At 49.7% G+C, this 11,225-nt stretch overlaps 1 protein-coding gene across 1 annotated transcript in view; it reads right to left on the reverse strand.

Moving 5' to 3' along the window:
- Positions 1-7,653, reverse strand: part of LOC135419604 (mannan-binding lectin serine protease 1-like) — a 29,652-nt gene extending 21,999 nt beyond the window's left edge. The window contains 4 exon segments of the mRNA XM_064666198.1: positions 4,730-4,935; positions 4,938-4,954; positions 7,035-7,165; positions 7,168-7,653. Of these exon segments, the coding sequence (XP_064522268.1) occupies positions 4,730-4,935; positions 4,938-4,954; positions 7,035-7,165; positions 7,168-7,293 (480 nt within the window). The 5' untranslated portion in view covers positions 7,294-7,653.
- Positions 7,654-11,225: the final 3,572 nt, after the last annotated feature.

Raw genomic sequence — 11,225 nt, forward strand, 5'->3', positions numbered from 1 at the left:
TGCATTGTGTGCCCAGTCTGGGGCTGCAAGAAGGGTGCACAGGACCCATCTACACTTCTGCTCAAAGGAGGGATAAAAGGCACAAATCAAGGTTTGCCATGAACTAAGGGTTCAGGAGGAGAGCATCCTCTTTTGCTCCTGTCAGACAGCCCCAGTCAGGGGGTTATTCATGCCTTGGGAATGCAGGGTCCCCAGAGGAGCACTTCAAATCCCAGGAGGCAGCTGGGAGATGGTTCTGTGCAGAGCAGTGTGGTAGCACTGGCCACCCCCTGCACCGCTGGGGACCACAGTTACCACCCCAGTGCAGGGGAAGGAGGAGGACCAGGCATGGGAGCAAACCAACAGGTCCTGCAGCACCCCAACATCCCGCCTGGGTCTCTTTTCACCCTCACCCTCTCTAGGAAGAGGCCTAGCCCAGAAATAGAGCATGTGGGCACAGCTGCCATCCTGGGAGGGGACAGCCTCTGGACGCCAAGCCAAGTCCACAGCACAGGAAACCAGACATCCTCCTTTTTTGGCTGTGGCAGGGCTGCCACACGTTCCCATGGATATTCAGGACAATTTCATGTTTGCATATGAAAGGACCCTTGATGTGTTTCGGGGAGAGGATCTCCAGGAGACCTAGAGGGAGGCTCTTGCAGGGGCTGTCCCATCTCTGCCTCATTCCCAACAGTCAGCAGCAGCAATGTGTTGATCTGGATGTTGTGTTCTTGCAACACTGACTGCGGGCCACTCGGCGGGGGCCACTTCATGCCCTTCCCTGGCTTTGAGTGTCTCCTCCCCATGTCATGTTCCCAGTGTCTTCAGCCCAGCACTGCGATTTCTCTGCCTAATGAGCCATTTATATATATTACAAGTGGTATGTTTGGCCTTCATCAGTCCAATTAGTGCATTCCTGGAGGCTGGAGGGGGGCTGGTGGTGGCTGTGTTTCCGTGTTGCCGACTGCCTGCTCCTCTCTGCTGCCGGCAGCAGACACCAAACTGCCGAGCCAAACTCCCCTTGGTGATCGTGGCATTTCGTTAACCCACCGGCTGCAGGAGGCATCTCTGGAGCATCAATGCCCGGTATCCCCAGCAGCCCATGCCTTGGGGCAGCCTTTCTCTCCTGCTGAGCCAGAGTACCCCAGCTCCTGCCCCAAAGAGGGAAATCAGTGTGGGGCAGAGAGGGGCCCCACAGCTTGGGACACCACTTCCCTTACCCACAGCACTAGCTAAATGCAGGGGGACAGAACCATAACCAGGGAGGGACTCCCATCTGCCTCCATCCAGAGGGGCAGAAATCTTAATGAGAGAATGAGGATGCAAGCAGAAACAGGGAACACAGCAGAAGGCATTGGCAAGGGTAAATTTAAGGCACGAGGGTGTCACTATATTTTATTTTTCAAAGGAGGATTCTTTCAGCGTATTTTTATAGGGAATTTCTCTGTGGCAATTGATATTTCCCTCAGGGACACATCTTCTCTAGTGAAAACGTCGACATCGTGACCCGAGAGGGAGAAACTCCAACAAACAACCAGGATTTAATTACCAGCCTGCTCACTGGATGTAAATGATCCACAAAAAAAAGTATACAGTCCCCAGCAGAAGCAGCAAATATTAACCAGGGATGATGACCTCTCTGTTTAGTTTACTGCTGGAGGGCTGCCTCTGCTCCCTGTGGCTTGGGGCATGGGACCCGTCTCAGATAAGAGGCCACGGATACCTTCAGTGAGGAGAGCATGGCTCTCCCGGGCCCCGTCCTTCTGCTCTGGGGCTGTATCCAGGGATGCTGGGAGCAGTGTTGAGGCCAGCCCCATGGATGGAGCATCCTCTGGCCGAGACACAGGGCACTGGAAGATTTTCCCGCACTTTGGTGATGCTGTGCTGCAGATCCTGGGGCTTAAGGAGAGGGATGGGAGATCACACAGTGGTTCATGTGTCCTGGCAGAGGTGACAGCCACCAACCCCACACAGAGCGGCCGCTGGAAATTCCTCCTTCCCACAGATTTCCTTAAGAAAAAAGCATTTTCTGTGGAAAAGGCTGCATCCCACGTGCTTGCACAGCCAAGTCTGTGTATTGGGGCCAAAATGCCTTTTTCCATCCTCGGTGATGGCACTCCCGTTTTTCAGTCTGAACACTATTTCAAAACAATTTTTCAGATTTAAAAGCAATTCTAAAGCACCACAGTATATTTCAAAGGGATTGAAACCAGATGGAGCCCAAATTACTTGTTTTCTTTTTTTCCCCCAGAATGCTGTCACCAAAAAAAAAAACACAATTCAATTGGGTTTTTGTCCCAAAGCAGGCCACGTGTTTTTTCTCCAAATTCTCAAAATTTATCATCGGAAAGTCTCTCTCTTTTCTGGCCAGCTCCAGCTTGTATGAGAGGATGGAAAATATCTGGAGGCAATGTCAAGGCATGCTGAGTCGCCATTTCCATGTTGGCTTTCCTGGTGTGAACGAGTTTCCGCCTGTTTGTTCAGCTCTGGGAAATTTCCCTTTCAGACCCGACCCTCCCCAGCAAGCACATCCTAAGGGTCTCCAGAAGACAGGGATGCAGTCAGAGAACAGTCTTGCCTTACTGAGGCCACACAAGCCAGGGGCTGCATTCCAACACCTCCAGGAGCCCAAGGGTCCTCAAGCAGATGACTGTTTTCCCCAGGCATGTGCTGGGGGACTGCACACTTCATCACAGCCTCGATAGCCGTGGCTTGGCATGAATGGTGGAGGGTTGGCTGGTGGTGTTCATCACATTCCTCTGCTGAGGCTTATTCATATCTGAACCTCCTGAGGGAAAGCAGGCAGAGTGCTGGGAACCGCCTGGGAGAGGTCGTGGTTAAGACAGGGGTTGGGGATGGGATGTGTAGGAGAAGAAGATAAATCAATGCTGGAGAAAATGGCAAGGAAAAAGGAAAGGAGAGGCTTTCTAGGGAAAACTGAAGATTTTCTGCAGGATTACATTGTTTTAAGGCACAGATGAGGCTGTGGAGATTAAAGTCACCCATAAGCTCAGAAAGCAATGGTAGAAGTTCATGGGTGGGAATCCATTGAGTGCTGTGGAATGCATAGATCCACCTGTGTCTTTCTGAGCTTCCTCCCTGGACCAGCAGAGTATTACAGAGAAGCACCTTATGTGCCAGATCTATAGTTATATTCCACAGATGTTTGCTGTGGCCTCTGTCAAAGAGTGCACTGACGCTGCTTTTACACCTTGCACTGATGCGACAGATCTGGACATACAAACCCAAGGAGGAAAATAGCCACAGAGTCATTCACTGCTCTCCTCGATGTTTTCTAAGCGGGTGGTTTAGTAGCATCAACATTCCACCCTTACCCAGCACAGTAACTTACGGATCTTCCGTAATCCATCCATTTTCATCACTTTTCAAATGTAATTCTGCGGTCGAGGCTCTGCAAGCTGAGTTACAGCTCCAAGCAAATTTATACAGCTGAGATCTAAATCCATGTGAAAAATACTGCCTTCTTACAGAAATCCAGCGGCAGGGAGAGCTGTGGTGCCAAGTTGGCACCATGGCCACATAACAGGGAGACTTATGAAAAAGGAAAAAAGAGCAGGGGGTGAAGGGCAGGAGGAGGGGTAAAGCTTGGAATGGGGAAAGTTCCAAGAAATCTGTTTCCTTGAGCTTATTGGGTTTTTAAAGCAATATATCTCTATATATGTCCTGGCCCTTGTGCTTGGAGAAGCTCCAGGAGAAGCAGAAAGAACTAATCAAACCTCAATGAGAGCTGTTAGTAGCAGAATGAGTGCCAGCACAAAGGGGAAATTAAAGCAGCGAGCAACAGATTCTAGAAGAAAAAAAATCACAAATGTTTGCTTTGTGTTCTTAGGGCAAGAATAAAATAATAATTTCAATTATCTGGCAAGTAGCACCAGGGCTAGGTTCTGTGGTTCCAGACCTGGGAGCAAGCTCTGCCTGCCTCTGTGCAGAGGGGCAGGGTAAGGCTTGTACTGGACGATGGGGTAAGGTCTGTTCAACCAAGCAATCCTAGAAAGCACCTGCTTGCTACTGCTGATTTGCCAGAAGCACCAAACTTGACCATTTTCAAAGATATGGAGAACCCAGCTTGTCCTGGATGGGAAGGAGAGCCCTGCCTGGAGAGACCTGTGGTGCTAAAGGCAAGGTTGCTCTGTGGCACTGCAGTGAGTGGTCCACTGCAGTTTTGGATGGTTACTGCCCAGCAATGAAGCAGACAAATATTTGGAGGTTTTGGCCATGACAGCTCCCTGAGAACCCTCCATAACAGCTTTAAGCTCAGGTCTAGCCTTTCTTTTTTTGCTTCCCTGGGGCTGGACAGTGTGTCCCAAGAGCCTGCAAGTCATGGCCAGGGACCCAGGATGGCTGCAAGGTGTACCCACAACCATGGCCTGGCAAAGTGTGACCAGCTCAGGGGTCCTTCTTGCACATGGCTGGCATTTAGCCACAAGGGTTTCATCAGCCCATAGGTGTGCAAATCCCATTTCGTCCAATGACAATCAGATGCCCAACTACTTCCAGAAATCAGATCCTCTGTGGGTAACCTCTGCCTCTGGTGTCCTACTCACTGTTAGTCCAATGGATGTTGTCATCTTACCTGAGCTCTCCCAGTGGTCCAGTGGACTGACAACTCTTGTGCACAATAAATGGGGAAAACTGTCTTGTTCCCAGCTTTTCCAGCACTACCCTTTCTCAGCTGGCCCAACAGGTCTGCTGTCTACCTCACCATCTGCCCCATGATCTCACAGCTCACCTTCACATAGTCGTATTCACAGAGGTAGGATGACTCCAAGTCAAAATGCATGAAGTACAGCTTGATTTTAAATCCATCAGGCACAGAGATGTTCCATGTCACTTCTGAGTCACTGGGATAGGAATCGGGGAAGTTGGGAGACTGGATCTCCCCAAACATGTCTGTCAGCTCGATGGCATCTGCCATGCAGAGCAGCAAGGCACAAAGGGCCAGGTCAGGAGGTACCTGGAAAATACGTGTGAGGAGATGAAATGAAACATTAGCAATGACAAAACCTGTTGAAGGCTCATCTCTTTTCCCTAGTGGATCGTGGAAGAGGAGTCACCATGAGCATCCTGCTGCCAAATCGCAGGGAGGTGGCGATGGGGGTGGGAGCTGCATGTGGCTCCCATGAGGGGAAAGCCCCTTTTAAAGGTGTGTGACACAGGTGCCACATGTGATGCAAAGGCACCTCCACAGCTCCCAGACAGCTTGAAGAGCAGTCAGAGCTTGGTGTTTCTCATGCTTCTGGGAGCAGCAGCCATTGGCAACAGGTCCATTAACTAATGGGGCTCTGATGAGCAAATCTTCATTTAATGGAAGAATAAACATAAGGATGCTTAATAAAATAATGATGCTTTCTAAATCGGTTTAATGAAAGCATCATGGCAATAACTGCTAAGTATCATTATTATTATTACTACTTAGCCTCATCCTGCCAAATTTGAATCATTACCCCTCAATGAATAGCAGTCTTTGCAGCTGAGCAAGGACAGACCCATGCCCAGCAGCTCAAATCAGTATGTTACTTCTTTTCTTTTCTTTCTTTTTTCTTTTTTCCTTTCCTTTCCTTTCCTTTCCTTTCCTTTCCTTTCCTTTCCTTTCCTTTCCTTTCCTTTCCTTTCCTTTCCTTTCTTCCTTTCCTTTCCTTTCCTTTCCTTTCCTTTCCTTTCCTTTCCTTTCCTTTCCTTTCCTTTCCTTTCCTTTCTTCCTTTCCTTTCTTTCCTTCCTTTCCTTTCCTTTCCTTTCCTTTCCTTTCCTTTCCTTTCTTTTCTTTTCTTTTCTTTTCTTTTCCCTTCTCAGAGTTTTCACCCAAGATGGAGAAATACGCAGAGGCTAAGATCCTTAGAGGTGTTTTGTCATCAAACCATTTTTAAAAAAAAAATCTCAGCCTGAAGAGTTTGTCCCAACTTGTTACCAACTTGATTTTCCCAGAGGAGGGCAGAGGGGACAAGTAAATCAGTGGCAGTCCACCTGACTTCACACCAGCCTCGAGCTCCATTGGACCATGAAAGTGAGCATAAACTGAGTATTTCTCTGTGCAAGGAGAGAACACCACCTGTGCTAGAGGTGTGAACACAAAAGCCTGTGCCGTTGCATAAAACCCAGAAAGAGGATCAAACTTCAGGCTCTTTACACACAGTGGAGCATACAAAGGAAATTAGAGCCATTAGAGATGAAAATTTCTGCTTCCAAAAATAGGCACCAAGGCCTGGCAAAGGCTTGTAGGTGTGTACTACAGACATGGGAACTACTCACACGAACACGTACACCTGGTTTCAAAATCAGGGCTTGATTTAGGTATGCTGGTGAGGAAATTGAAGCTATATTAGTGGATTATTTTTAACTTGTCTGTGTTCTTTCAAAACCAGGGCAGTAAATTTCTGGGGTTCATTTATGTAGTGCCATCACTTTTCTCAGGTCTTCCTTACAAAGAAAAGTTAATGGGAGCTGAGAAATTTGGATTGATTTTTTTTCAAGTAGAGTGAGGTTGAACATGCCTTTTTTTGACAGCTTTTCTGAAACCACAAAAATGCAAAGAGGGAAAAACTGTTCCTCCTCTGGTCAGAGTACATGCATGGGGCTGGATGTTCAGCTGTGTAAATGGGCATCAGCTCCTCGATTTCAACGGGCCGTTTGCTGGTGCAACTCTGTATTCCCCTTAAACAAGGGAGGCAAAACAGCATCAAACTTCTTTCCCATGACAGGAAAGTCTTGACCTCAAGTAAAAGTAACTAATGACCGTGGTGTCCCCAGAAACCTGAAGCCCGTGCAGCAGGTCCTGTCTCACTTGCACCTTTGTCCCTCGGACCACGGCAGAGTGGTGCCCATCACCCGACGCTCCCTCCCGGGATTCCAGCACGCAGGCTGGGCTGCAGCACGAAGCCGAGGCGTGAGCAATGCCTTGTTTTCTAACAGATAGGGGAAATGAAGCCACGGTCATCATCGAGAAACCTCCCTCAGCAGGATGGCCCCCCCTGCCCGGCCGTGCCCCGAGACCATGGTGTGCGGGAGCGCGGGGTCAGCCCATCGCAGAGCTACTCACCCCATTTTGCTGCTGGGAGGCTTTCCCGGTGGATTTGGTGCAGAGGATCGATGGCTCGTTCGCGGGGGACGGCTTTGCCTCCTTCCCAACGCTCCACTGTCCGCCTTATCTCTGTCCGGAGATTTGTGAGCGTGTGTGCGCCTATGTGTGTGTGCGTCTGGAGTTGTCTGGCATTTTCCATGCAGGTCACGCCTTTCCCTGCCTGCAGCCGTTCCCCACATCCAGGCGGGCAGCAGGCAGCAGGCAGACCTGCCCGCATCCGAGCCCTCCTCCCCGCCCGCCTCTCCCTCCTCTCCGCCGCGGGGCTGCCCTGCGCTCCAGCATTCAGCGGAGTTTTTGTCTTCCCTAATCTCCAGAGTTTTGTATGTGTGAGTGTGTGTGCCCATGCACATTGTGTTTTCTCTCTCTTTTTTCCCCCCTCACAGCCTGCTTTGCCAGATGGCTAAAATTTGCCTCTCAATGGAGTCGGAGGCTCCAGCAAAAACAGAAGGCAAGAATGTGTGAAAAAAAAAACCCCAACCAAACCGTGCGGGGATAAATAGCTTTAGTGGTGGTGCTGCCGCTGGGATTGGCGCTCGGGACTTGCTTTCAGCATCTCTACTTAGTGCCAGGCAGCGTTTGGGATGGGAATCTGGCTTCCAATAAACTTTGGAGTTGTGACAGTCCGAGTAAAATTAAGCCCTAGTTTGCAGCCTCCGGCAGAACGGGGGAATTGCCGGGTTCAGTATTTTGCCCCAGGGCAAAAGAGCAGCTTTAGATGTGGACTATGCTCAGGAATCAGATATTTAAACACCAAAGTTCCAGGTTTTGAGTCTGACTCCCTCCTGTTCGGGAAACAGGTAAAAACAAGAACACTCCCTGCTAAGCCACAGAAGATTGATCTCCCCTCCCTGTGCCAGGCACAAACCAACCCAAACTCCCTTGTCTGCATAGCTAAGTGGGAAGAAGACCTATCTGGGCTGCAAACAAGGGAAAAGCCCGTAGAAAGTCAAAGGATGCAAGCGACTCCCTCATTCAGAAATCTCCTTGGACACATGAAGAGCAAAACATTAATAGCTGTTTACCAACTGCAGCTTGAGCTGGTTAATGTAAACCCTGCAGACATCCACTGGCAGGCACGGATACACATGCGGCATGTTAAAAGGCACACACAAACAAGAGCCGGGAAGAGGCAGGGAAACAGGGATGTGTTGGCACCACTCCTGGAGCAGCAGCTCCCAGCCCTCCCGGACTCCCCAGCTCGCTGATGTCAGGTTGTGGCGCTGCTGTTAAAGGGACAATGGTACCTCCAGCCTCTGCGTTAGCTTTGCCCCTCCAGCAGTCCTGGAGAAGCTGGGAGGGAAGGGGATAGAGTGGAAAAAATAGAATTTTCTTTTTCCAGTTCTTGTCTTTTTACTTTGGGAGCGGTTATGGTTCCTTGTCTTCTCGTGCAGAAGCTGTTTCTCTTGCTTTCATGGCTTTCTGGTTTTGTGCTGGGAGAGAAATGGTACCTAAGAGACACAGTGAAGTAAAACAGAAAAATATGAGTGGAAAAGCACCAGAAAAACAGGAGAAAGGCTCTGGGCAAAGGGAAGATCTTGGTCTGCCATTATTTGTAGCCCTATTTGGGAAGTTTTAACAGCTTATCACTACACAGTCACGAGCTCTCACTCATGCTCACACACCCAGGCAGGCTGATCACATTAATTAATATGTAAGCAATGTGTCAAATGCAAGTATTTATTTTTGCAGGCAAGTGTGGTCTTGTCTGGGCCCTGAATACATTGTGATCTATTTTTTCCCTGCCTGTTCTGCAGGGTGGGTCCTTCATACACTTATTTTTCCATCACGGCAGCCTTCTGTAGCTTTTCGGAACAGCTCTAATTCAGGGGCAACATTAATTCTGAAGTGACATTTTCTATGCCTGTCGATGCTTCTTTCAAGCCAGATCACCCAGGGTCAAAGTCAGTGTCTACACTGCAAGGCTGGACTGGGAAATGTAAAGTGGCAACAGAAGCTGGATGCAGCGTGGGCTTGAAGCATCCATGCTGATCATTTAGGCTCTGGAAGGCAGGAGAGGATGCCCAAGATGCAGGCCACTGCAGATCCCTTCAGCAGCCCTCTGAGCTGATTTCCCTGTAAGACTGCTGTATCGTAGGGGATTTCCTTGACCTAGTACTTGTTCCAGTCCACCAACCCTCTTGCTGTGCAGAATCATAGCTCCCTGAAAGCTTGTGCAGAGCAGCTCAGAGATCAGTTTTTTTCTGGCTAAGTCTGACCTGAGACAGTGTGGGCTCATAAAGAAAGTTGAGAAGCAGTGGCTGAATGGGCACAAATTTGGTTCTGCTGTACCCAAGTACCTAAAACTGTCTGCAGCCTCCTGCACCCCCATTTCCTCCTGCTTGAAACTCCAGCCCCAACACCTGCAGTGTTGAGTCCTCTAGTAAGAGACTCAGGTCTCCAGATGAGTTCTATTGGAGCCCTAATTATCTGGCCTGGCTAATTGCACTGCCTCCCTCACAGCGGGTCAGCCCTGATGGACTCTGCAACCCACTGCTGCAGTGTATGGGATTGGCACTCCAGGTAATTCCCAGCCTCTGTAGCAATATAAACCCTGTGCTGCAGAGTCTGCTGGTGAGGAGACAGACAAGGACCTGCAAAGGGAAGGTGGTATAGAATCTGCTCTGGCTTCAATGCCTTCTCCAGCATTATTCTCATCTTCTCAAAAGAAGGGTTCTCTGTAGCTAGGCCTTGCCACTCACAGGGCTCTGTGAAGTGTCCACCATGAGTAAAGGCAAAAAAAAAGATCACTGAGAGGAGAATCTGGTGCTGTGCAGGCAGGGTGCCAGACAAGGGTCACCTTATATCATGTGTGCTGTTACCTGCTCTTTACCTGAAACATTCAGCTAGCTCACAACTATCTCAGTGATTGCCAGGGGGGTTGAGTCTTGTCCCCACTGGAATTCTTGCAAAAATATTGTCTGAGGTCTCACAATGAAGTGACAGGAGTGGGTATGCTGAGTTTTTTGTGAGGACTGTTTTCTTCCCCAAGTGCTGGTGGGACAGTGGAATTAGACTGTGACAGACTAGCACACAGGCTGGGACCTGCTTTCTCACCAATGTCTCCTGTACTTGAAGAGGTCATCCCTGGGGTTACTTCTCCATGTCCATGACTCTCATCAAGGACTGAGCTCAGCAGTGTTGTCCAAAGCATTTCTTTAATGCTGGGGGCAAATTCAACTCCTGGAAATAATACCCCTAGAATAAGTGGAGTTAGACAAGGATAAAACAGCTGTGAGGGATAAATGTGGACCCACAGGAATAAGACTGTGGGGTGAATCTACGACTGGTGTAAATAATTATACACTGAACACCAGTGTCCTGCAACAGCTTGTGTCCCTCTGGGTCAGGCCAGCACAGCCCACGCCACAGCCTCTCTCAGGCCCTATGCTGGGCACACTGCAATTTGTGCACTGCTCCCTGTCATGGTGTATATGACAGGGACAAATGTTCTGGCAGATCCTGCCCCTTTATCAGAGCTGTGACATGTCCCTGCTCTCCTCCACCTAGGATGCTGGAGAAGACCTCATGCTCCAGGAGATGTGAGCTCTGCTCCTAGCATCTCTCCTCTATCCTACAGGAGATGTAGGCTCTGCTCCTGGCATTTCTTCATCTCAGATGAGTTCCTGGAGCCCCCTCGTGGCTCTTACCACTGACAAGGCCCCATCAAAGCCATCCTTGGGGAGCTGCTGGTGGGACCCACAGCACCCTGCTGCAGGTTCTCTGCAGCTCCAGAACTAGGGAGAGCAGAAAAACCACCTTGGGGATGGCACTGGCGGACAGGGCGTGGACGTGACAACGGAGACACTCAGGAGTCTGAATAAGGCAGACAGTCACATTGCAAAGCCATCTCCCTGCTTTGTGAGTCTGGGAGGAGGTAAGTCCTTCAGTGGCTTTGCAGTGCCCTGCCCCTGGAGCTGCTGCATGGTGTTACAGTCCCAGGAGGAGGTGACCACATCCCACATCTGGCATGGATGAAAGGGAGGATGTATGGGCATGGAAAAGGGGGGATATAAAACAGTGGGGGAAAAAAAGAAAGGTGGAGATCGAGAAAGGAGACTACATGGAGGTGGGAAAAAGAGTCTGTGGGGTGATGGCAAAGGGTGGCTCTGTGGAGAAGAGGGGAGAGCATCGGGGACGTAGCGCGCAGAG

Source organism: Pseudopipra pipra, chromosome 10 (assembly GCF_036250125.1).
Source record: "Pseudopipra pipra isolate bDixPip1 chromosome 10, bDixPip1.hap1, whole genome shotgun sequence".
Taxonomy (NCBI): Eukaryota; Metazoa; Chordata; class Aves; order Passeriformes; family Pipridae; genus Pseudopipra; species Pseudopipra pipra.